The 26,807-nt window shown below is 39.4% G+C and overlaps 2 protein-coding genes across 3 annotated transcripts; both read left to right on the forward strand.

Annotated features, from left to right (window-relative positions):
- Window positions 1-2,017: 2,017 nt before the first annotated feature.
- LOC140375884 (serine/threonine-protein phosphatase 6 regulatory ankyrin repeat subunit A-like) lies at window positions 2,018-16,580 on the forward strand. Of its 2 annotated transcripts, XM_072461927.1 has the most exons (28): window positions 2,018-2,235; window positions 5,248-5,331; window positions 5,467-5,545; window positions 5,718-5,788; window positions 5,860-6,060; window positions 7,536-7,623; window positions 7,698-7,840; window positions 7,933-8,145; window positions 8,224-8,302; window positions 8,387-8,501; window positions 8,943-9,025; window positions 9,297-9,360; window positions 9,493-9,561; window positions 10,209-10,349; window positions 12,432-12,543; window positions 12,621-12,647; window positions 12,802-12,876; window positions 12,958-13,159; window positions 13,243-13,330; window positions 13,404-13,521; window positions 13,633-13,852; window positions 13,934-14,021; window positions 14,108-14,191; window positions 14,381-14,526; window positions 14,620-14,702; window positions 14,777-14,859; window positions 14,946-15,037; window positions 15,126-16,580. In XM_072461927.1, exons 1-28 carry the CDS (start codon window positions 2,209-2,211, stop codon window positions 15,407-15,409), a joined length of 3,159 nt encoding a protein of 1,052 aa, XP_072318028.1. In that variant the 5' UTR covers window positions 2,018-2,208; the 3' UTR covers window positions 15,410-16,580. The 2 variants fall into 2 exon arrangements, with proteins under 2 accessions (XP_072318028.1, XP_072318029.1); XM_072461928.1 differs by lacking the exon at window positions 12,621-12,647.
- A 194-nt stretch (window positions 16,581-16,774) lies between these two features.
- On the forward strand, window positions 16,775-24,674 carry LOC140375886 (2-hydroxyacyl-CoA lyase 1-like). Its single transcript, XM_072461930.1, has 17 exons — window positions 16,775-16,890; window positions 16,981-17,085; window positions 17,152-17,192; window positions 17,738-17,818; window positions 17,899-17,971; window positions 18,399-18,476; window positions 18,550-18,644; window positions 18,720-18,832; window positions 19,054-19,189; window positions 19,259-19,364; window positions 19,449-19,532; window positions 22,272-22,373; window positions 22,469-22,623; window positions 22,726-22,884; window positions 22,954-23,061; window positions 23,716-23,902; window positions 24,531-24,674. The coding sequence occupies exons 1-17, from the start codon at window positions 16,837-16,839 to the stop codon at window positions 24,561-24,563; spliced, it is 1,710 nt and encodes a 569-aa protein (XP_072318031.1). The 5' UTR covers window positions 16,775-16,836; the 3' UTR covers window positions 24,564-24,674.
- Window positions 24,675-26,807: the final 2,133 nt, after the last annotated feature.

Here is a 26,807-nt window from a genome sequence, read left to right on the forward strand (position 1 = left end):
GACAAAACAACCCCTATAAATAGCACCTGTAGCATCAGAACACTATCTATGTAGAAACAGTGCCCTCTAGTGGTTCATCAGAGAAGTTCGCGGTGAGGCAAAGTAGAGACATCAGGCACATGAATAAAGGTGAAAAGATAATGGCAAAAAGTATCAAGCATAGCTAGGAGTGTTTTTCTAAAAGTAGATACAAAACAATAAATCAAAAGTGAAAAGGAATCGTTTACTGGTTTAATTCTAGCACTAGTTTAGCCCTTGTTTGATTCTGCTTTAGACCTGTTTTGGGCAATATTTTCACAAAAATCTAATCAATCAATAGCTTTTTCATTGTATTAACTAAATTGAAACAGTGCTGGGGATATTTTGTGTCTAAAATGTTGTGATGTGATGAGTTGTGCACCTCTGGCCCAGAAACCTTGGCCCACTGAAAAATACGGCCCTCTGGAAAATTAAGTTGAATGTGTTTTTTCTCTGTAGCAATTTATGTGGCAGTTAAATAATGAAACTGTGATGAATTCTCATATTACTTATTTCGAATGACGATCCTTAGTTAGTTGCATTAAGGCCAGAATAATTTAGTTACTTAATTGTATCCTTAAATTGATTTAAAAGGATCCTTGTGGAGCCTTTTCTTCATAACCCCTCAGCTCGCTCATAAAAGAGACCTGAAACAGGGAACAACAGAAAAGTAGGCTAGAAAAGACCCACATTTCTAAACTAACGAAAATATACATCACTTTTATTGTGACAAAATTGTGGGTAGGTCATTAACTTCTCAACGCGCCCCAATGAGGTAGATTATGAGGTAGATAAACAGGGTAATTGCCTCGGGCTCCAATCTGATGAGGGCCCCATATACTCATATAGAAATACAGTTGTTATTATGATAAGCAATGTGCCCTCTTAAATGTTATTTGTCAAAGCTCAAATGATCTGCTTTTATTAACACAAACGGCCAAGCAATAGGAGGGCCCCCAAGACCCCCTGGGCCCCATGGTATCCAGAGAAAGCTGTGTAGCTATTTTTAGGCTTGTCTTGCATTGACATTTGGGGTACTAAGTTTAGTAAAGTTAAATAAGATAAATAAAGATAGATTTGAGAATAAATTTTGATATTCTTTTCCCCTTAGATGTGCTTTAGCAGGTAAACAACACTAGAGAGAAATGTTGGGCCCATGGAAGTGTCAAGACGGGACACTCTGGTTAGATAAGTAGTCTATCATTTAATACAACAACCTATTAACGTGATATTCAACTGATGCTGTTATTTAATCCTGTACAAATAACAAATATTATACCTGATGCGTTGTTGGCGATGCTCTACTCATATGTTGGCAGATATGAGCCAATCCAGATGCTTGTCACTGAGTCTTCAAGTGAAAGTAACCAATCGGAAAGCAGCTTCTTTCTGAGGGGTGCTACAGCGGCGGCAAACACCGTAGAATATAGAACACTAGAGTGTATTGTGTTCCAGCAGTCATGACTGGACTTCAATACTCTACTCTAGATAGTATGAACTTGCTTTGGTGATTCGTCACAAAACAATGAACTTTGATAAAACAACTCAAGCACTCATGTAAACTAATCCATGTGTTGGAGACATAATATATGGTTGGAGATGAGATCTAGATTTGTTACCATAGCGATTTTCAAAAAACATAAAATATGATAATTTCGATTTTTTTTTTTCAAAGGTTCTCAAAATGTTGTAAATTGGACTTAAAAAAAAATCTCATTAATACTTATGGCTCGATTTTAGGTAATAAATGAAGGTATAAACCCATAATTATCACTGGTTGTGTCCGTGTATGTACGCACAAACGTAGTTTTAATGTTCATAATGTCCAGATCAGTGCAGGATCTTTGTCTGAATATTAACCCCTGACCACAAAAAATAATATATAATCAGTATTTTTTTCTGTTTTAAGTTATTTTCGGCTCTTACAATCACAAGATGGCCGCCGCCGTTGCTACGTCAACAGTACGTAAAGTCTCTCTAGCTTTTGTCATACCACATTGGCGGTAATGTTATGGAGTTTCCGCTGCTTTTTGCTTCCATGCCATCGGGTTAGGGAGCTAGCAAAATAGCCCTCTGCTAGCGTCCCATCAGGCCTAGCAGAGAGCACGGAGAAAGCCACCAAATCTGCTTCCGGGAACAAACCAAACACCCGTGTATGAACTGTATGACAGCATTGAAAACCTCAGAAATATGGTGGTTCTCAAAATCCGAGACCAGGTGAGTGACGGTTGTGTCCATATCCGACTTTAACTTTGAGACAGTGTTTTTTGTGCTAACGTGCTAGCTACAGCAATCCCCCACATCGCAGCGTAACGTAATCCGAGAGTGTGTGCCGCTTTTCTCTGGGACGAAAGCGTTCAAATGTATGTCCCGACACTGTCAACACTGGGCTCTGTGTGACGGGGCCGTGGTTTGACTCAAAACGCAATCAAAAATCACCATTAAGTCGTTGCAAAAGCGTTGTAGTTCAGTGCATGTGTGCTACTCTCAGTCGGTGTTTGACTGCTAATGTTCATCACTGTGTTGTCGTAATTTGTCTTGGTTTTAGTGGCTATAGACCCGTGAAAAGTTGGTAAATACATATATTATAAATACATTCCATAATGGAGTCAACTTCAGGCAAAAGTGAAGAGGAACACGATGTGATTTCAATGGAGAAACTGGGATTGACCACAAAATATTGCAGAATTTGACAAACCTACGTGGTTTTGGCAGTAATAAAACACTCGTATACATTTCACTGATATCAGAGCCTGGTTTAAAGACACTTACAGTTGTATTTTGCGTCATTTGTTTATGTAATAGGAGACCATGACAGACACATTTTTGAATAATCCTGATGAGGAAACGCTGACCCTTCACTAGTTTCTCTTTTTACCTTTCAGATATAGTACACTTAACCACAAATCATACTGTTTCTGAAGCTCAAATACACATTCAAGGCTGGATTAAGCGTCATCTCGTGTTGCTGAAAGGCTTAAAATCATTAGCATATTTGTCTGATGTCCATTCATCTTTACAAATGTTTAATTATTTGATGTTTCTTCCCTTCGAACCAACTTGACGTCATGACATTTTAAAAGGTCCACTGCGTTTGTTCTGGTTTCATTGGCCGTTCGTCATCGTATTGGTGATTGACTGCATTGGGATCCATTTCTAAAGCTGTTGTTATATTAATGTGTCAGAACAGGAGCAGTGATGGTCTCATGTTGTCGTCTGGTTCAATCGTTTCCCCAGTAAAAGTTATGGAAAATCATTTGTGGACTTGCCTTACCTGTAACATCAGAAACAATGGCGCCTCTCATCCCTTCCGTCCTCCCAACTGTGACTTCAGTGGGATCGATTTATAGTATTTTATGGCAACAAACCTTAATAACACCTAAATAAACACAACACTTATCACTTTCCAGCCCTAATGGTTCTCAAACGACATTCATGTTCATGGTGCCGTTTTAGACTTAATTTGTCACGATTTAGTCCAGGTTTAAGTCCTTTTTTTTTTTTTTTGTACTGAATATATTCCTGGACGAGCCCTGACAGTGTGAAAACCTTGAGAGATACTGCAGCTACCTTTTTGATTTGCTGTTGTATGAATACTTTTAAATGAAACCAGAGGAAGTTAACTCGCACAACTCTTATTCATCACCGTGCCCTTAAAGAATATCCAACACTCGATACTAGAATAGCACTGTTGTCATTTATGGCTGGTGTTTTGCAGCCGTTGCTATTTATGTGGCTCGCGCGTGTGTCGTTTTGTGTGTGCACTTCACCTGACTGTGTGCGGTCGCCATGGTGATAATATCAACCAGCCCAGCCAGCATCAAGTGGAAACGCTCTACGGCCGGAACCAACAATCTCTTTGACTAAACTTAGCATTTAAAACATTTAAAGCGAAGGCTACAATTTAGAGACGGTTTCACATGATTTGCCCAAAACGAAAAGTTTAAATCTCTGTAGACAAAAAGCAAGACTGTTTTTATCGGCCTTTTTTACTTGAGCTTTCCTCTGCTCTTCCCTGTGTGATGCATGAAAACAAAGGGAACATTGTGTTTGTTCCATGTAAAATGGTAGAATCACGATGGGTTGTGTTGCTACGACTTGTCACGCGTTGTGCATTTGTGCTGTTCTTTATGCTGGATGATTATAGTGCTTTTTAAAGTGCATCTCTCAGTAGATGCTGTACATTGATGTGCACATTAATTCCTCTTGATGTATTGATTCGACAGGGCCGGTCCTGACTTGAATGTCAGGTGTAGACTCAAACCTTTTATGATGTCATGCTGCTCGCTCCAATGTGCAAATGTTTCCTCTAATACTGTATTTTAGGCCAGTATTTCAATGCTACATGCTCAGACTTTTAGGAATGGATTATTAACTTTATGAGTAGCACTTACTCTCATCTTCCAACATGTTCTCTGGTTCAACCACTTCAGAAACGGTGAGTCATGTTTATAGTTTGTAAGCGACATGTGTCAGAACTTCGACAGGTCCGGGCAAATTTAGATTTATTGGTTGACATTTTTATTGTCTTTAGTGAGTTTGTTATTGTGTGTTGTATAATCTTACTATGCTGGCCTGGTTTGGCCTTTTTACTTTGCAAAATGGAACTACCCCTTTTTTCGTAGTTTTGGCTGGGGTGCGACTTATACTTATATTTATACTTAAGTCGCTCTGGAGTATAAGTATATATGTGATATTATTTGTTATTTTCACACTTGCATTTTTTGCCTGGTGTGATTTTTACTATTATAGTCCGGAAAATACTGTAAACATATTGCATTTGATGATGGGCATGTTGGTACAGTGGTACAGGGCTACAGGACTTACTGCTTAAACCGATAAACAATGTCATCAATCCAAGTATTTGTGGAGTGATACAAATTGAAACGCACCAGCATTTTGTGCTGTGCATCGCTGTGACCTTTAGATACTTTGAGTTACTTTGGGCTGCAGTACTCAGTGGTAGAGCGCTCAGATCCACTGGCCCACATGTTGGTGGTGAGATCGCTGCTGCCTCAGGTGAATACTGCTGTCGTGTCCTTGGGCAAGACACTTAACCGGCCTCGCCCCCAGTGTCTGGGTACACTGGTGTGTGAATGGGTGAGTGGTTCTCGACGTAAAGCGCTTTGAGTGCCTTGACGGTAGAAAAGTGCTATATAAATGTGACCATTTAATTTACCATTTACAAAAGTGAGGGTAAATGTTTAAAGTGTTTCTCTTCTTTTCCAGCCTCCCCTGCTGAAAGCCATTTTCAGTGTAGATCCAGACGAAGTACGTGCACTTATTTTCAAGAAGGAAGATGTAAATGTACAGGTAATTGATTTAAACTCTTCAGACTTATGCATGCAAACTTTATAAAGGTCACTAGTCTTATATCAATATGTGTTAGACCTGCTTTTGTGGTATTGTTGAAAACTTGTGAAGTGAATAAACTGTTGTTTATTACAGGATAATGAAAAGCGGACTCCTCTGCATGCTGCTGCTTATCTTGGAGATGCAGAAATTATAGAGCTACTGATTCTTTCAGGTGTTGTATTTCGTCTATGTAAAGCTTTATGTAGCAATACATGCTAATAAAAAGGAAAGACATTGCTAAATAAATAAATATTTGTCTTTTATATTTGTGCCCATCTTCTCATTAGAGTCACTAGAATGTCATGACCCTGATCATTTTTCTGCTCTTTTTTTTCTGACTTTAGGTGCCAGAGTAAATGCCAAAGACAACAAGTGGCTTACTCCTCTGCACCGGGCTGTGGCCTCCTGCAGTGAGGTATGCGTTTTTCCTTTTAAAGATCAGCAGTATTTTCATATTTGCTCTAATCGAAGCCTCTCCACCATTAGGAGGCTGTCCAGGTTTTGCTCAAACACTCGGCTGATGTAAATGCACGTGACAAGAACTGGCAGACTCCACTTCATGTTGCAGCAGCGAACAAGGCAGTGCGCTGTGCGGAGGCGCTGGTGCCTCTGCTCAGTAATGTCAATGTGTCGGACCGAGCAGGACGCACCGCTCTGCATCATGCAGCCTTCAGCGGTCATCTGGAGGTAAATCACACACCCAATAATGCATACTATATGATACAGGGACAGTAAGCTGAGTAAGCTTTGCTTTTATTACCCATGTGATATCCTAAATATCTATTCAGCTTAATAAATAAAAACATTGAGCACTTTACTAAACTAATGACTGTGAACTCTGCAGCCATTAGCTCAAAGCATGAGCTGGAGGTCAGGAGTTGATTAAATCAATTTATTTTATTGAAAACGTTATGTTTTAGTGAAATTGGTTCATATAACACCATACGCAAGGCAAGGCAAGTTTATTTGTAGAGCACATTTCATACACAAGGCAATTCAAAGTGCTTCACACAGCAGGAAAAATGCATTCAAATCACAAAGAAATTACAGAAACAGAAATACAATAAAATTAACTAAATACAAAATTATCAATCCAACTGATTGTCTAAACTAATAAAATCACAAACAAAAGAGAAGAGTGCAAAGAAAAAATCCTTTCAGTCATATGCGCAGCTAAACAAAACTGTTTTTAGCTTAGATTTGAACATGTAGAGTCAGAGTAGAAGCCTGTCTCACATCTTCAGGAAGAATGTTCCAGATTTTAGCTGCATAAAACTGAAACGCAGATTCCCCATGTTTAGTCCTGACTCTGGGCACCAGCAGGAGGCCGGTCCCTGAGGTCCTCAGAGTCCGAGATGGTTCATATGGCACTAACATGTCCAAGATGTACTTTGGTGCTAGGCCATGGAGAGACTTGTACACAAGCAGAGCTGCTTTAAAGTCTATTCTCTGAGCCACAGGAGCCAGTGCAGAGACCTGAGAACAGGACTAATGTGATCATACTTCCTGGTTCTGGTCAGGACCCGAGCAGCAGCGTTCTGGATGTACTGCAGCTGTTTTACAGCTGGTTTGGAGAGACCAGTGAGCAGGCCGTTACAGTAGTCTAATCTACTGGAGACAAACGCGTGGATAAGTCTCTCTAAATCTGGTTTAGACACTATATTTTTGATTTTGGCAATGCTTTTTAGATGGTAAAAAGCTGCTGATGTTATTGATTTGACGTGGCTAATAAAGTTCAAGTCTGAGTCCATTATTACCCCCAGATTTCAAATTTGGTTTGTAGGTTTTAGAGCGAGACTCTGGAGGTGACCGCTAACACTTTCTCTTTGTTTCTGTGGGCCAAAAACAATTATTTCAGTCTTGTCTGAGTTCAGCTGAAGAAAGTTGTTTTGCATCCACAAACTGATCTGTTGGATGCAGTGACAGAGTGAATCTACTGGTCCATAGTCACCTGCCGATAGTGAAACATAGATACCATAGATACCATACAATTACAAAAATACAAATAAACATATGATATGATAACAGACTTCTTATTTAATTTTACTGTTGGGGTCCTGAGTCCGTTGCATGATTATTTTGTGTCCTGTCCCGGCCTGAACAGTTTGAGAACCCCCGGTTTAGCGGGTCGGATGTAATTTAGTTATGTTTTCCTTTCGTAGATGGTGCGCCTGTTGTTATCGAGAGGAGCCAACATCAACGCCTTTGACAAAAAGGACCGTCGGGCAATCCACTGGGCAGCTTATATGGGTATGAATCACATGTGCATCCGTCACATTATTATTACCATCAACATTATTTAATCCATGTTTTGAATCGTTTAGGTCACATAGAAGTGGTGAAGTTGTTGGCGTCTCATGGAGCTGAAGTGGCCTGTAAAGATAAGAAGTCTTACACTCCTTTACATGCAGCGGCCTCCAGTGGGATGATCAGTGTGGTCAAATACCTTCTGGACTTAGGGGTTGATGTAAGTCGCTCTTGTTTAATTATTGCTGGTCTAATCTAGCAACTCTCTGTGCTAATTCATTAATACTTTTTTTTTTTCTTTTTTTCTCTCAGATAAACGAGCCGAACGCGTATGGCAACACGCCCCTCCACGTGGCCTGCTACAACGGCCAGGACGTCGTGGTGAACGAGCTGATCGAATGTGGCGCAAATGTAAATCAGGTGAACGAGAAAGGGTTTGCGCCTCTGCATTTTACGGCTGCGTCTCGTCACGGGGCGCTCTGTCTGGAGCTCCTGGTGTGCAACGGAGCTGACGTGAACATTAAGGTGATTATGATTGCCACCTTTTTGCCAAAACAATATATTTACGTGTGTTTTTTGTCATTCGTTTGGTATTTGTTTTAGAGTAAAGATCGAAAGACTCCGCTTCACATGACCGCTATCCATGGGAGGTTTTCTAGGTCTCAAGCTATTATTGAGAATGGTGAGCCTCAGCTTAATTGACTCACAGTGGATGGTAAAACTGTCTACATTTTTCCTCTTGCTAATCGCTGACGGTTTTCCAAAGGTGCTGAGATTGACTGTGAAGACAAAAATGGAAACACACCTTTGCACATCGCAGCTCGCTATGGACACGAGCTCCTCATCAACACACTCATCACAAACAGAGCTGATACAGCCAAGTAAGTGCCACGCTGCAGCTCTGTCAAGGCCTGTCTTTAGGCTCGGGAAACTCCTTTTTAAAGGCAAAAGAAGGATGTAAACAATGAATGAATAGATTAATAATTATCTGTGTAATGTCTAATGTGTAAATGCAACTGTCCTGGGCGATTCATGGCTTTCAGTTTCCTGTTTTATGACACATCTTGAGGACTTTCCCATTCAAAAGATGAAATATTTAGTTTTGAATTGTTAATCGCTATAGTAACAGTCCTGGTTTTTCATCATTCTAAAATCCATGGATATATTGTCATATTAAAATCACTCTGTTGCTCATAGTGTTGTCAAATAGAATAAAAATGGTTGAAAGCAATGAGTGACATTTGCTCCACAAACTCTGATTATTTGTGCCACCGTCAATCAATTAAACACTAAAGTAATTCATGTTTGTTTTTATTTTTCAGACGAGGCATTCACGGCATGTTTCCGCTGCATTTGGCTGCTCTCAGTGGGTTTTCCGACTGTTGCCGGAAGCTTCTGTCATCAGGTACACGACAAAGCCTACACTCTTTTCTCGTTTGCGTTAATTGTGTCATGTTAAATCTCAGACTGCTTACTCATGAAACTAGAACTAATATCTCTTTTATTATTAGTAGATTATTTTTCCCTGTGTCTGTAATTCGATGGTCAAATGCTAGCAAACCTGTTTTATTTATATTTTATTTTTGATAGATTCAGGCCTTAAACGTCATTAAATCAGAAGTCCTTGTATTGACTGTATTTGTGCTTTCCTGTTGGACGTGTTTACATTCACACAGGCTTTGATATTGACACCCCTGATGACTTCGGCAGGACCTGTTTACATGCTGCAGCTGCCGGAGGGTAAGTTTAGGAGCATTTTTACGTTCACCTGTCACGTTTGCAGATGGTGCAACAATCAAACTGTACGACTAAACACAATGTACTATTTATATTTGTTGCTTATAACTGTTGCTGTTTGTATTGTATGTTCAGAAACCTGGAATGTCTGAATCTTCTTCTCAACACTGGGGCAGACTTCAATAGAAAAGACAGCTTTGGGAGGTTTGTATTATTTCATCTGCGTTCACACAAGGGCGATGTTGGCAAAAAAATGTATCTCAATGGGGTTTTATTTGGAATGACTTGATAATATTCAGATAGTTCAGTGCAGTCGATCAGGAACGTGCTAAAACGTGCCTTTAACTGTATGGTTTGGGTTGAAATATTGCATAAAACATCAATTGACGGTAAAATTAACGGAACAAGAACAAACGGAACAAGACCAGAGAGTACAGTAAAAGGAAAGCAAAAGGAAATGAGAAATGAAATATCACTTGGGTACACATATCAGTCTCTCTGTCCCAGTGATTATTCAATTTGTCCATGTTTAAGTTCAGAGTAAAAGTCAGTTTTTCCATTTTATAAATGTGCAAAGTTATCTCAGTCCAGTCCTTCAGTCGGCTCAGTTCCCGTCGTCCATTTATTTTACAGCTTTTTTCTCTGCAGCCAAAAGTACACTCCACAGATTTCTGAAAATAGCTTTTATTATAGTCCATATACTCGATCTCCAAAACAACAATTTCGATATTTTTCATTTTTTCGGTATATCTTCCACTTCTACTTCAAACTTACACACACGACACAGCCATTACTGTAAGTTCTCTCAGATATCAAATTTAAACTTTGATTTGTGCGATGTGTTTTTCCAGGACCCCGCTACACTATGCTGCGGCCAACTGTAACTACCAGTGCCTGTTTGCTCTGGTGGGCTCGGGGGCCAGCGTGAATGACCTGGACGAGAGGGGCTGCACGCCCCTGCACTACGCTGCTGCCTCCGACACAGATGGAAAGTACGTATCACAGACGAAGCATAGTTTTCATCCTGAGCGTTTCACATGGGTCGAGCAAATCAAGCTGACTGATCATATTTTATTGTTTTTTTATTTTTTTATTGTGTGAATTGTTTGTTGAATAATGAAACGACTGATCGATAAAATGGAAAATGTTTGAATGTAAGAAAAAAAATTTGGAGTAACTAAAAAGCTTGGAAAAAAATGACATAACTCTGTAGAGGTACAATCACAAGCTTTGTCATTTCAAGTTAAACAAAGTAACTCTGGAGTTCCCCCTGCAGGATCCTAATGAAAATGCATTGTCAGAAAATGGACATAAAGGCTTTATAAGACCATAAAATCACATACAAAAAAATGTCACGTTGCCAAATATTAAGGTAACATTAATATCAAGGCTGGTTTTCTGCTCAGAGACAGCAGGGGGCGACAACGGACACTTAAAATGATCTTTGAGCGTAACCCTGTTACCACCCACCTATTTTCGCCCTGTGCACAATGGTTGGACATACCCAAATGGCATTGCTTATTAAAAGAGGATCTTATGTTCCACATGCAAGTGTGATGCATCATTAGAAAGCTTAGGCCTTCTAGTTTCTGCAGATGTGCACATGACACACTGTCAGGGCTTCAGAACTTACACTACAGAAGCCCAAACATAAACAAAACATCCTTTTTTAGTCTCGCCTGAATATTGTCAATTTGTAATGGTCCTGAGCATGACATACTTCATTGTGTGCATATGCTGTTCACTGTACATAATGTTTATCTTGTTGACAACAACTGTGTAAAGTTTCAGATCTCTAGGAACAGGCATTTTGGTGCTGTTGACCTTTTTGTATCAAAAAGTATATTCGGAACAAGTGATCCAAATATGTGCCAACTGTGCCAAACTGTTTTATTACAATTTTAGCACCTCTATGATCATAAAACATACATTTTGATGTTTTGTAGGCCACTAATAGCAATTATAACCGCTAAAAAAAAAATATGTGAAAATGTGGTAATATGAGTTTACCCATGAATTTCCCATATAGAGGTTAAAAAAAAAAAATATATATATAATATTTTTATTTTATTTTTGTATTGGTATAATAATACATATATCTAACAAAATGCACGTCCAAAAGGCTAATAAAATCAGAAAACATTATGCGCAAAATCCTGCCGAGAAATCTGGCTCTTTACAGCCTTCCCGGAGCCTTACGCACGGGAATACAAGACATTCTGTGTCACTCAGCCCTTTGTCCCGCCTATCAGGACAAAGGTCTCCTGATTGGCTAGAATAATATGTCACTCAAAGTCTCCTGCGTGCCTGTTAGCAGAAGCTAAGGGCTAAAAACAAAGATGGACGCGCGCTTCGGAAGCGCCGCATTTTTTTCCTCCGGAGGCTGTAGCAAACAAACCCGGTGACAGAAAAATTCGTGGATGGTCTCATTCTGTAGGAAACAGTCTAAGGAAGAGATCGATGTCAAACACTATCGTATAGGTCAAACAGGTCATTTGTTATGGACGGAGAAATGCGCCGGACAAGCGCATTCTCGTCCGGCGAGAAACGAAGAAAAGTTTGTTTACTTGACAATATCTCGAAATCGGATGACTTCAGGAAAAATACAAGTGGATATTGTTTTTCAATGGTTCCTTACGGACAGACTGAGTACAAGGATGTACAGAATTAAAGCCGTTTCGTCCGTCATAAACAGCAAACAGGTAGGACATGCGTTTGTAAAAGTTGAGACTTTCTCACAAACTATTGGCAATTGCTTCTTGGGGCATATTATTCAATGTAAATCAATGACATATTTGTTTTGTTGAGAAAATAAGCTTTAAAATGATGTATGGCTTGCTGGTATTGACCACGGAAATAAAAGTGATGATGTAAGAGAATATTTGAGATATAGAAAATGTTCGCCGGCGGACAGGTGGGTGGTAACAGGTTAATATCAGCATAAAGTTGTGTAGCAATTTAATTTATAATGTCTTCTGAAATAGTTGTACCAGGTGGATTTTACTTTTTTCACCATGTGTGTTTTTCTCTACACAGTTTGTATCTTTATAAAACGTTGTTTCTTGCGGTTGCAGGTGCCTGGAATATTTACTACGGAATGATGCGAATCCAGGGATCCGCGACAATCACGGCTATAACGCTGTACATTACGCCTCTGCTTACGGACATCGCCTCTGCCTAGAACTGGTGAGAACTCTTTGGTTACATTTCAGTCATTTTTATAACTAACTATTTATTGATTGATTGATTTTGTTTTGCTCTAGATTGCAAGTGAAACTCCCCTAGATGTGGTGAGTCTGTTTTCACTTTCATACTGAACCCTAACTCAAGTAATTCATTTTAAAATCTCCATTTGGAGTGGGCTAAATTAAAATTATTTGAGGTATAGAAACACAATTTCTATAATTGTGTTTATAACAGTTTTCTTTATCCATTTCTTTTCAGCTCATGGAAACCTCAGGAACAGACATCATGAATGACTCTGATGTCAGAGCCCCTGTTAGCCCTTTGCACCTTGCTGTAAGTTTGGTGCTGACAACATCCATAATAACCTTGCACTGATTCTCATTTGAAACTTGTCTTAAAAATAAAATCTTTCAGGCGTATCACGGCCATCACCACGCTCTGGAGGTGTTGGTACAGTCTTTGCTGGATTTGGACGTACGAAACGATCAAGGACGCACACCACTGGACCTGGCTGCCTTCAAGGGTCACGTCGAGTGTGTTGACGTGTTAATCAACCAAGGAGCCTCCATTTTAGTCAAGGACTTCACCTTAAAGCGGACCCCATTTCATGCTGCAGGTATTCATACTGTCGCATGGTCCCATAAACAGTGTTTTTACATTAATCGAGTACTAATGAATAATTACTTCTGTTTTTTTAAGCCACGAACGGTCACTCTGAATGTTTGCGTTTATTGTTTGGGGATGCAGATCTTCCAAGTGCAGTGGACATTCAGGATGGAAATGGACAGTAAGTCAAAATCAAAGCTATAATGTATTGATGAATTGCAAGTCTTTGGTGGCTAAAATGTCTGTATCTTTAGAACACCACTGATGCTGTCAGTTCTTAGTGGACACACGGACAGTGTGTATTCTCTGCTTAATAAAGGAGCCAGTGTAGAAGCTAAAGATAAGTGGGGGAGGACAGCTCTACACAGAGGAGTAAGTACTTGTTCTTTTTAATTTTAAATGTTTTTTACTTCACCACACCATGGAATAGAATGTGTTTGTGCTGATAAATATTTATGGCACTCTTCTTGTTTTGAACTACAGTCTGTGACTGGCCATGAGGAGTGTGTAGAAGCCCTTCTTCAGCACAATGCAAACTTCGTGGCACGAGACTGTAAAGGGCGCACACCCATCCACCTGGCAGCCGCATGTGGACACTTTGGGGTGTTGGGAAGTCTGCTGCATGCGGCTCAGTCAGTGCAGACTCTGCCTCCTTTAGCAGACAACCACGGCTATACTCCACTGCACTGGGCCTGCTACAATGGTAAAGATGGGCACCCGTTCTTTATAGAATTTAATACATATGAAATACACTCAAGAAATAAAAGTTAACTTTTTATGACAGGTCATGATACATGTGTGGAGGCTTTGCTGGAGCAAGAAGTTTTTCACAAGGCTGTGGGCAATGCATTCAGCCCTCTTCACTGTGCTGTGTAAGTGGTGGATGGTTGTCTCATGTTTTTTGTCTTTTTTTTTTTTTTATGCTTTTTTTTGTCATCTTTATTTACCTTTTGTATAGCATTCATGATAATGAAGGTGCGGCAGAGATGCTGATAGACACAATGGGCCCTACAATTGTAAATACCAAAGATGGAAAAGACAGGTATGTTTTAAATTATGGTTTTAACACATAAAATTATATTCTTTGTTAACATTGTTAACAAAATGATTGAGTGCCTAAATAACAAATGTTTTTTTGGCTGTAACCAGCGCAGGAAACAAATGTCAATACTATATTATGTATTGATATCTGACACATTTGTAAAGTATGTTGTATTTGGACACTCTGCAGGACGCCGTTACACGCTGCAGCCTTCACTGACCACGTGGAGTGTCTGCAGCTACTGCTGAGCCACAATGCTCAGGTCAACTGTGTGGATGCTGCTGGAAAAACCCCTCTGATGATGGCGGCTGAGAATGGACAGACCAATGCTGTTGGTATGAATGACTTTAATTTCATTACACACTGAATTATATACTGCAGCCATGACATACAACAAATGTCTTTTATTTTGTTTATTTTTGTTTTAGAGTTGCTTGTGAGTAGTGCAAAAGCAGATCTCACTTTGCAAGATGCTGCAAAGAACACAGCGCTCCATCTTGCTTGCAGTAAGGTATGAGCACGCTCCATTGTCTGTATTTGTTGTTGAATATTTGTTTTGTGACTTTTTACTCTACATTTTTCCAGGGACATGAAACTAGTGCCTTGTTAATATTGGAAAAGATTACAGATAGAAACCTGATCAACGCCACTAACTCTGCCTTACAGACGTATGCATTTGTGTTTTAAACTTAGAGAATCATTGTGATTGTCATACTAGGTTATTATATTGACTGGCTTCTGCTTTTATTTCTAGGCCATTACATGTGGCTGCAAGAAATGGTCTAACTGTAGTGGTACAAGAGCTGCTTGCAAAGGGAGCCAGTGTACTTGCAGTTGATGAGAATGGTAAAGTCATAATAGCCTTTTCGTTCTAGTTTTGATGCTGGAATGTTGAAAAAAGAATTATATAATGTATCTGCTGCTTACATTTCAGGTTACACACCTGCCTTGGCCTGTGCCCCTAACAAAGATGTGGCAGACTGCCTCGCCCTCATTCTGGCCACCATGATGCCTGTGTCCCCCTGCGCCCCAGCGCCCATTCTTCCTTTTAGTGCCATTAATCACTACACCACCAGCCCCTCCAAGAGCGTCACCTTTGACAGCTTGCCTGTGCTGCGCAGCGAGCACACTTCCTACTGCAGCTTCAACAACATCAGCCACCATGATGGTTTTTTCAAGGACGAAGAGCTCAATGACTCAGATTCAGAGACTTACTGATGACCATAGAAACACAACTGTGTCTTAAAATTGCCCACCGCCAGCTTTGGAGGGCCGGGAAAGAAAGCCCCAACAGGAGCCTTAAGTGACCCCCCTTTTCAGAGGAGAGAGAACAAGTGAGAGTGCCACAGGCTGGCCCACACTCGTCCCGACCTCATCCAGCACCTACAATCCATTCAGCAAACCGGACCCAGAGGCTGTTGAACACAGGGACTCTGAGGGGCAAACTTGTGTCTGATAGCAGCAGATGAGGGCAATAACAGCTGGATATGGATGCTAGAACAGCTAAAGGACAGGGACCAAAAAGCATTTTAGCCCACATGTAATTGTGTGAATGAAAACTGAGTTTGTATTGAGCCCTGAGGGCCTAGAAGGATGCTGGTTTTGATTTTGAAAAGCTTGGCGTGTTAAAGATTATTAAGCGCTCACTACATGTATCATCTGATGCACTTGTCCTTCAGTTTTCCAACTCAAACAGGAGAAAAGTGTTTATTTTGGGTAAGGAATATTTTAATAAACCCATGTTCATGTCATCAACTTACTAAAACCACTGAATTAAAATTGCTGACACAAATGAATAAATATATCACCATCAGCGATGATTAAGTCAATAGACAACCTTGTGTACATTGACTTATCCACTATGCGATTTAGTCTGTAATAAATTATTTGTTTGTTTGGTTCCTATTTATGTGTTCATTTTGTGCCTTCACCATCATAAATAACACGGGGGTTTAGCGGCAGCTGTAAAACTACAGTGATAAACTGTATTGTGTAGTGTTGAAATTGCAAAAAGCACTGTTTCACTGCGGTATGAGGAGACACTGTATTGTAAACCAATGGTTGGAAGGCTTTTTCTTGTTCGAATTATAATTTTGCTCTTATTCTAGGTAATATTTGTTGACAAGTTTGATTGCTTTAATTTTACGATGACCACTCTTGATTTGAAATTCTGAGTTTCTTAAACAGTTTTAACTGGAAAAAAAAATGTACAAAATATCTGCTAGCTTCATTAGTATGGAAAAAAAATCTTTACCTGCAATTTGAGTGTTGAAAATTTGAAACTAGCATGTATATAGAAATTATGACTGTGAATTTAGAGATCCAATGAATTCTTTCATTACTGAGATTGATGTATATTTTATGAGTAATAAAGAAATGACTTATTTAATTATGTTTGATTTTTTATTTATTTTTTAACTCATCTGACTGAATCAAATGAAGCATAAACCGTGATAATATTATAGATCTATGGATTGGACTTACACAGCTTTCGTTTTCCCTTCCGATGCTTTTGATTGGCTTAAAACACGGAAGTAAACAACCCCCTCTTGCGGAATACTTTAACCTCACGTTATCACCAACTTGAAGTATTGAAACATTGCTTTCCCGCTGCCATTACGACAAAAACAATACACCGCTCACAAATGGACGAGTACATAACAGGAGCTCGGGTGCTCGCTGAGTCTTTAGTGGCTCAGGTAAGTTTGTGTCGATGAAACTGCGTTAAAGTTCATGCATAATAATCATTCGCTCGAAATAGTTCTAATTGCAACTACGTCTTTGTGCAGAAAGTGGAGTACATGTTCGGTGTGGTCGGTGTCCCGATTATCGAAGTGGCAATGGCTGCACAAGCTGTAGGAATCAAATATGTGGGAATGAGAAACGAGCAGGCGGTAAGACTAGTATTGCCTTTTGCACAGTGTTGTAACAGTGTTGTAACAGTGTTGTAACGTTTGCAGGCCTGTTATGCTGCATCTGCCATTGGATATCTGACTGGAAGGTGAGAAAGCCTCATTAGTAAAGTGATTGTAGTACAGTACAATGGGTACAGTCATAATAATCAGTAATAATCATAATAATAATCGTCAGATAACTAGGATAATCAGATGAACCCAATGAGTAGATCTAGTTGTTGGTGTGTGCATGCACAAAATAAGTCTCATCAACAAAGCACATTTGTTGGATTATCAATGGAATTTTAAAGGAACTGCAGGATTTGGAAGACAAAGTACAATGAATTTAATTGTATTTATTTGTTATTTCTTTGTCATCTCTAAAATGTTATTTAAAAATATTAACCAATCTGTTATTTTTGCTCTGGCCCAGCTGTTTTCTTTCTGTCAGTTTTTCACAATTATTTTTTTTTTCATTTTTTTCATTTTGCCACTTTATTTTGCTATTTTATTTGCATAATTTTCCTTGCATAGGTGTGAACAATCAGAAAGAAAGATAACAGATTACAGCTGTACATGACATTTCAATAAACTAATGTAGATTTCAGGTGTGCATTTAAGCTTGGCCACTGACGTTTTCTAATTGGTGCAGACCAGGGGCGTGTCTGGTGGTGTCTGGTCCTGGCCTCATTCATGCTCTGGGTGGAATGGCCAATGCCAACGAGAACTGTTGGTAAGACTTTTGAGCCCACATTCTGATGTAAAATCATTTCTTCCCTTCTAATGAATTCTGTTCGTGCTGCATCTGTTCAGGCCTGTGGTTGTAATTGGGGGCTCGTCTGATAGGAACCAGGAAACTACAGGGGCTTTTCAGGAATTTCCACAGGTAACAAACAATTCAGCAATGATCTTAAGACATATTATGCTTTTTTTGTGTATTTCTCAAATTATGTAGTTCATTCTTTTACATTTCGTTGTAAATGGCAATATTGATTTTAAACTGCTGAGCAGAGCTGAGAGCTTTTCCCTCGTAGCAAGCAGCACATTTTCATTTATTTGATCTTATTAATGGAAAATGGCTATGTATAGATCGATAGAGGGTAGATGAAAACAGAAATGTCCGAGCACTCAAGCCACGACAATGCAGGACAAATACAGAATTACTCAAACATGTATGAATAAATCAAAATACAACTCTCAGGAAAACTAATGATGAGGGAACACCATTGTAACATGGTTAAAAGCTCATAAAAATGGATTTGACGTAATATGTCCTGTTTCTGAGTTACATTAAAACATTTCTCTGTTATTAGGTGGAGTCATGTCGTCTTTATAGTAAGTTCTCTGCAAGACCCAGCAGTCTGGAAGTCATACCCTCTGTAATTGAGAAGGTCTGTGTTTTTGTTTGTTTGTATTTGTTATAAACTGACACATAGAATAACATCCTAGTCTTGTGCCTCTCAGGCAGTCCGGACTTCAGTGTATGGACGTCCGGGAGCTTGTTATGTGGATATAGCAGGTGACATGGTCAACACAAATGTGAAAAGGAGCAACGTCAGGTAACCGTATTTCCAACTCGTTTTCCAGAGTTACTTAAACTGAGATAAACAACAATCACATATTTATATTTGCAGAGTTGTATCCTGCTCTCCACCCCCTCCTATAAGTATGGCCACTAGGGGCGCCATTTCTGAAGCTCTATCTGTGTTGAAAGCATCTAAAAGACCGTTAATAATCATTGGAAAAGGTATAATTTAGATTTATAATAACTACAAACCATGAAAAAAGAGCACTGGAGGTATAAAGTAATTGTAAAAACAGAATCAGTTGTAGTCATCATGTTTCGACTCTCATCCATTCCTGCGGATCTAATCTGAGAACTCGGATATTTGTCCGCGTCCAGATGACTACAACTGAATCTTGTTCTACAATGGAACTACACCAACGTATTAAGTCATTGTTCCATAGGGGCGGCTTTTGCACGAGCTGAGACTGTTCTGAAGGAGTTTGTGGAAACAAGTGGTTTGCCTTTTCTGCCCACTCCAATGGGAAAAGGTGTTGTGCCCGATGACCACCCCAACTGTGTAGCAGCAGCCCGCTCAAGGTCTGTAAAGTTATTTATATTTTTGTTATTGATAAGTGAAACAAATCACATGTTTTTTTTTTCATCCAGGGCTCTTCTTCAGGCTGATGTTGTTCTTCTGCTTGGAGCCAGACTAAACTGGATTTTACACTTTGGTCAACCACCAAGATTTGATCCTAATGTCAAGATCATTCAGGTGTTTGGTGAAATAATAACCTTTGTATTGGTTAAATTTCATTCTACTGGTTAAACATGAATACATGTTTCTTGTTTTGTACAGGTTGACCTTTGTCCAGAAGAAATGGGGAACAATGTGAGGCCTGCAGTTGCTCTGTTGGGTGATATCACTGCTGTACTTTCTCAGGTAGGTTTAGGAACGTCTTTTAGCCTGTATAATATTTTAGCTAAAAAACTATCTGAAAAATTGAAAAAGGAAAGCATTTCATGAGGACTAAATTATGACAAATGTTTGAAATGTGAAACATTTTGAATGTGATTTAGAGCCCCAAACCAGACAAACTCAACATCCAAGATTAATATAATTCAAATAGTATAAAATAGATTTCATTGATTTAATGGATTTAAAGGTGAACTACGGTATATCATTGTTCTGGTATATGGTCCACTTCCTGTTATTGTTAGTTATTGTTTAGCCTGGAATGTTTGTTTATTTGGTCAGGACAGTTAATTAACTTAATTAAACTAATCTTATAAATAAGATAAGAGAACCTTAATTTGTCTCAAAATGGGGAAATTCAAGTGTTACAAGCAGCAGGACAATACAAATATGGAATCCAACAAAGATTAAATTACTAAAATATTTCTGCCAATATACCTTGAATAGATTTTGATTTTCAAAAGCTGTTTATTAATTCACACACACGTAGAGTAAAACTATAAGGCTACAAAACTACTAAGTAGACCTTTTTACCTGCCCAGGGTGTTATCATCCCACTTTGTATGTACACCCTGTGCTAATAATAAGAAAGCTGAGTGTTATTTACTGGACCGTCAGTGGCTTGCAATCCGCTCAAACAGAGGGCATTTTTATCCAGGCCAACATGAAAAATGTTCTCCCTCTGTTTTACTAAACAGTTGACTTAGCCACCATGGGACAGAACATTTTAGACAAAGCCTAAACTAATGTGAAGGATGCATTTAAAGCAGCCCTACATTGGTTCATCAGACCACTTATCTGTTCTGCTGATTCCTGCACACAAGCCTCTGCTGATCCAGGAAAAACCTAAGTGAGAGTGTGGACTGAGGGTGCAATAGGGGTTTTACACTGCAGGACTGTTTTGAAAGCACAGACTGGGGCCTGTTCAAAGAGGTTGCAACATACAATTATCAAATCAACATTGATGAGTTTGCCATGTTTGTGTCGGGCTACATCTGCACATGCATGGAGGATGTCAGTGTCATTAAGGATATTACTACACGAGCAAACAAAAAGTCCTGGATGACTAAGGATGTAAAACTAAAGCTCAGGACATGGAACTCTGGCTATGAAGTAGCATTGAGAACTGCCAGAGCAGATCTGAAAGACGCCATCTGTCTTGCTAAACATGCTCAAAGTCAAAAGTTCAGGATTTTTTCAATGACTCTTCAAACACCCGTAACATGCATGTGAAGTGTACTGGCTATTACAAACTATAAGATGAGGGCTCCTCCTGCGTGTATAATGCTGGACTTCTTCAGTGAAATTATTTTTTTTCCGGTTTAATGTACTAAACAGCAATGTTGCTGAGAAAACTGTGCCCCACAAGGATAACCTTGCATTTTGTCTTTCCCCTAATGATGTGTGAAGAGCCCTGGGAAAAGGAAATACCCGGAAGTCCTCAGGCCCCGACAACATACCAGGGAGGGCGCTCAAAGAATGTGCAGATCAGCTTATGTTCTCACAGACCATTTTTAACATCTCTCTGAACCAAGCCAAACCAAAAGTCCCATCCTGTTATAAGACTGTAACCATTATTCCTGGCTAAAATCACCTCACTCAACAACTCTCAGCCAGCTTCACTAACTCCCATCATTATGAAGTGTTTTGATTCCCTTCCTCGTTGGATCGAGTTTGCCAACTGAACAAACCGCTCCACCAAGAACACTATCTCTTCTGCTCAACACCTGAGCTTTTCACACCCGAAGGAGAACACTCATTTGCTATGCTTTTCCTGGACTTCAGTTCAGCTTTAAATACTATCATCCCACAACTTCTGGTGGGCGAACTGGGACCCCTAGGCTTCAGCACCCTCTATATAACTGGCTGTTAGACTTCCCCAGTGCCAGCCCACAGTCAATATGGCATATGACTGTGTCTCGTGGTCAGCTACAAACCACATGAAGTTTGCAGAGAACACAACAGTAGTGGGACTCACCAGGTACTATAATGAACACGCCTATAAAGAAGAGGTGGAGCAGACCTGATCACCTAAACAAAACACCCCTGCCCTGCTCCTCTTCTCATCAACAACACGGCTGTGGAGATGATTAGCTGCACCAAATCTCCGGGGATGATCATCACAGAAAAGCTCACCTGGTCTGTGAATACTGGGTCCTTGGCTCAGCAACGCCTGCACTCCCTGTGCTGATTGAAGAGAGCTCATATGCCTCCGCTCATCCTGACAACATTCTGACATTCTATAGGAGCACCAGGATCTTTACCAATTGCATCTTGGTTTGGGGCAGAGGCTGCACTGGCTTGAACTGGAAGCATGTGAGGAGTGTGGTAAGGACAGCAGAGAAGATCCTCTGGGCTTCCCTCCCCTCTGTTGCTCCATTCTTGTTATTGCTGCTGTCAAACAGAAAGATTATGTTTGGTTGTTTGTTTTAGCTTTTGTGCATCAGTTTTATGTACATGGTTTATAGAGCTCAATAGGTTTTAAATGATACTTTTGTTATCCTAACCCCACATATTTCAACACTTAAAGTTTCCACAAGCCACTTTGAGCAGCTGTTGCTGTGTGAATGAGAGCAAGAGGGATTGGGTTTCTTCTTATTACATGAACTGGGAGATTAATAGGACTTTAGTTCTTGGTACTGTAATGAAACATAAAAACAATACCCATTTTGGAAATAAATTACATTGGTTTTCCGTTCTCTTCAGTTGTTGCAGAGCCTAAAGAGCGATGGCTGGAAATATTCTCCTGATACGGAGTGGTGGAGCGCTCTCAATTCAAAGATTGCTGCCAATACCAAAATATCACAAGTAAGTTTGTATCTCTTCATTATCTTTATATACCGTATACCGTGAGAAGACGACAAGAACTCAACCAAAGTGATTTTTTGCTGTTGACGTTTTAGTCCCTGGCTCTTCAGTCAACATTGCCCATGAATTATTACACAGTTTTCCACCACATCTCTGAGCTTTTGCCACACGACTGCATCATTGTCAGTGAAGGTGCAAACACAATGGACATAGGACGCACCATGTTAAACAACTATCTACCCCGACACAGGCAAGGCTCCCAGATTTACTCATTTATATTTGTGTAATTTTTGACATAATTAACAACCTTTTTCCCTACACAATTTTGTTAATTCAAATCAATGTCCTCTAGGTTGGATGCTGGGACATTTGGAACAATGGGGGTAGGCCTTGGTTTTGCTATTGCAGCTGCTGTTGCTGAGAAAAGCAAGGTCAACGGACAGAGAGTCGTCTGTGTGGAAGGAGACAGTGCCTTTGGGTTTTCGGGAATGGAGGTGGAGACGATGTGCAGGTGGATTCACAGCTTGACTAAAAATAACTCTCCACCTCTTGCAGTATGTCATGCCTTGTATTTCAACAGGTATAAACTACCCATTATTATTATTGTGGTCAATAATAATGGCATATATAGTGGAATGGATCCTGAAACGTGGGAGGAAATGGCCAAACTTGGAGACTTGACCACTGTGTAAGTGATGGAAGCCACTTGATTTGGTCTTTATTGTTGTCTAGAAGTTGATAATGCCATACTTTCAGATGGAGGGCAGGGCTTACATAACTCTGTCTTAGAAAGAAGTGTCCACATTTTTTAAACATAGGACTGGGCAATTAATCAACTTTGAATAGAGATTGAAATGCAAATTGTCCGTGATCCGCTTGGGATCGAGAAAAGCATGTGGTTTGGAGCAGAGTTTAGATTTTGGAAAACAAATTTGACTATGTACAGGAAACTAATCTTCAAAGCCATTTCTATTGTCTATTAGGACGATATAAAATAAAATAAAACATTGAGATAAATCAATATGAGGGGGAAAACCCTGTTTTAACTAGTCCTTTAACTGAAAACAATGACGTCATTGGGGTTGAATAATGGCACCACATTCTGATACTACTGTGAACAAAAATTATGTAACATTTGTTTATAGCCGTGAACTCATTGAACTGTGTGCCAATTGTTATTTCATGTGGAAAGGAGCAGTAATCACAGATATATTAATAATAAACCAAGTTAACAAATCTGAAATCCTATCATCAAATTCTGACTTGTTCTCCAGCTCAGTTTAAAACTATAGACATATAAGAATGTTTTGATAGCACATGAACACAAGCTATTTTGTAACAGAGCCCCACCTGTCATGCTCCTACCTGAGGCGCGCTATGATGATGTCATGGCGGCCTTCGGAGGGCGTGGCTTCCTGATTCGGACTGTGGAGGAGCTGCGCCGTGCCTTAGAGCTGAGCCTGAGTGACTTGGAGAAGCCCTGCCTCCTGAACGTGCTAATTGACCCAGCATCGGACAGAAAGCAACAGGTGACATATTATAGCCTTATATAAAAGTAGCCTTATAAAGTAGCCTTATATTAGCTACTTTTTGTTCTGTTGTTATACTACCGGTATACATAAATCACAGATTAACAACAAAAAAGAAGCTTACTACTACTACTATATTAAATATGTTGATGCAGTCTATAGATTTAAATAACATGGGACAGAATGCAAAGTATGTTCCATTGCACCTTTAAAACATAGCACACAGTTGTTGCATTTACATTTAATGTTATTGGTCCAGAACATCTTGCAATTCTATGTAATGTCAAAACAAGTGCAGAGTAATATAGAAGATGAAATACTTGTGTTATTGTTTCTTGCTACAGTAATGTATACGGTCAAGGTAAACCACATCACAATCCCCCCACATAGTTTCAACCTGACCTTTCCATTTCAGGGACCCCATAATTAGAAACTATGGACCTCGTTGTTATGTTTAACGTATCCAAGTAACCACTCGCCAACTTGTTTTGAGGGTCTGTAAGAAACTGTATGCGTTCAGAACTAATAATATTTTTCTGTAGAATCAATAGGTAAAATGTGCAGGATCTAGTTCACAAATTTAAAGGAAAATAACATTAATGGAGGATGTATTTCTTTGTATTTTCAGGAATTTCCTTGGCTCACACGCGCCAACCTGTAGACCAAGACTTCTTTGCCAGTATTCCAATCCAATTTTCCAAAACACAGTTGCCTAATTCTTGAATAAATGTATTATTATTGATATATAGATTTGCAATTATGTAATAATAAATATATATTAAAAATACCTTTTTCCACAGTAATTGCCTTTTTGTGTTAAAAACAGGGCTATTAACATAGCAGACTAAAGGCCTGTATAGATATTTGACAAACACTGCTTGAAGTGCATTTGACAGGTTTCCATGTTTTTCTAGTGGTAAATATTTAAATAAAGTGGCAGTGGCACTGACCTCTATCTATGTCATCAATACGTCAAAATGCAGGGACTTTCTTTTCTCTCTTTTTTTTTTATTTTTAAAGTTGTCATATATTGTTATCCGTACAGTTAAACCTATTGTGTGAATTAGACAAGCTTCGGCCCTTGTTTACAGTTTGGTTGCTTGTATTAGTTATGGAATTACCATTAAGAAAAATGGTCAAACAAGGGAAAACCAGATAATGTGTTTTGTAAATTGTTATAGTAATTATAATCTTATAAACATATATTTATGTTAACTAGTAGTTAACTTAAAAAAAATATTAGAGCCTAACCTGTCTAATGCACTTAAAGTGACCTCTCCTCTAGACTTGAATTAATGCAGCCATTCAATTATGTAGGGCAGACTGAGCAATAAAAGTTGTCTGTGATTGCCTAAATGGACTTCACAATGCACATGGAAATGCATTAGGCTTTGAATTAATATTCTTTAAAAACAATGGTCTGGAAAAAACAGCACATATGGAGATTAGGTGCGTTATAAAAATGACTTATTGTAGTTTACGTTAAGCCTCTTCTCATGGGAGTGTAGTGGAAACAATAAGAATCCCCTGCAGTAGTAGAGTCTAATATTAGCACTTAGAGCAGCTGGCAGACTGTCCTCTGTAATTTTAGCACACACTGATGCGGAGGAAAGATTTAATGGGGCAGTGGTCGACATAGCCTCTTGTGAGGACGTAAAGGAGAGGGAGGAGGGAGAGGACAGTGGAGAGTGAAGGCAGCATGCAGCAGCGGCTCAGACTCAAACCAAGTCAGCCACCACTTGCAGCAGCATGGCTCTGCTTCCTCTGGGACTATCTCTGTTTCTGTGGTGCTTCTGTGGCCTGGTCCACTCCTCCTTTCTGGACAGCTTAAATTTCTTACCAGCAGGTAAGCATATTATCTCAATAAACTGCACTACAAACTATTGTTAATATACCACCAGACTTGACTGACTTTTTGACCAAGCTAAGCTTTCATTTGTATTTATACATCAAATACAAGTCTCTATTCATAGAATGAGCAGATCTCCTGAGAGGTTTTAGGTGTCAAGAAAATTTGCTTATGTGATTTGATCATTTGCACTGGTTTAACTGTTGCTTGTTTGGCCTTTGCATGTTCAATGTGAATATTTAAATCATGTAAACAACAAACTTGAACATAATCAGGTGCAACAACATTAATCGGATATATTTTTAGACTGCGCATACATGAATATACATACAAATCTAAGATCTATAGTCTATAGTTATTGTATGTGTGTATTTAATTAAATTAAATGCATTGCCTTGTTGCACAGCCCTAAGAGCGCAGGAGCTGCAGCTGCAGAAGAGGTTCAGTCCATGCTGTTTGCTGAGTCCACCTCCGCCCCCTCTGTTTCCACCGCCCCCTCCACTTTGGCGCCGCCATACTCGTGTGAGTCAGTCATGTGACCTTCTATTGTGGTGTATATGACAGTCGATTTGTCCTTGGGTAATGTCTCCCCCATGCCTATTTGACATGTCAAAGAGATCCACTTTTGCATCAAAAATATACGGTCATTTGTTCAATATTTTACCATGCACATGTTACATCCTCATTTACAATGACGACCTGGGCAAGAAGAAGCACAATGTCCACTTGAGAAACAAATATCCTCACAAACACATCAATCATTAAGAAATCATCAAGAAATAAAAGTGTGTTGTGTTAAAGCATGTGCAATGATCCTGTAAAATACACAAAGAGCATTATTTTAGAGGCGTTTTTGTTGTTCTTTAGTCAATAACTACAGACTGAAGGTGTTCAGAAGATAACTTTAGTCAATAACTACAGGCTGAAGGTGTTCAGAAGATAACTTTAGTCAATAAATACAGGCTGAAGGTGTTCAGAAGATAACTTTAGTCAATAACTACAGGCTGAAGGTGTTCAGAAGATGACTTTAGTCAATAACTACAGGCTGAAGGTGTT

The sequence above is a fragment of the Eucyclogobius newberryi genome, unplaced genomic scaffold (genome assembly GCF_026437365.1).
Source record: "Eucyclogobius newberryi isolate DKJ021-1_F unplaced genomic scaffold, fEucNew1.0.hap1 SCAF_342, whole genome shotgun sequence".
Classification (NCBI taxonomy): domain Eukaryota; kingdom Metazoa; phylum Chordata; class Actinopteri; order Gobiiformes; family Gobiidae; genus Eucyclogobius; species Eucyclogobius newberryi.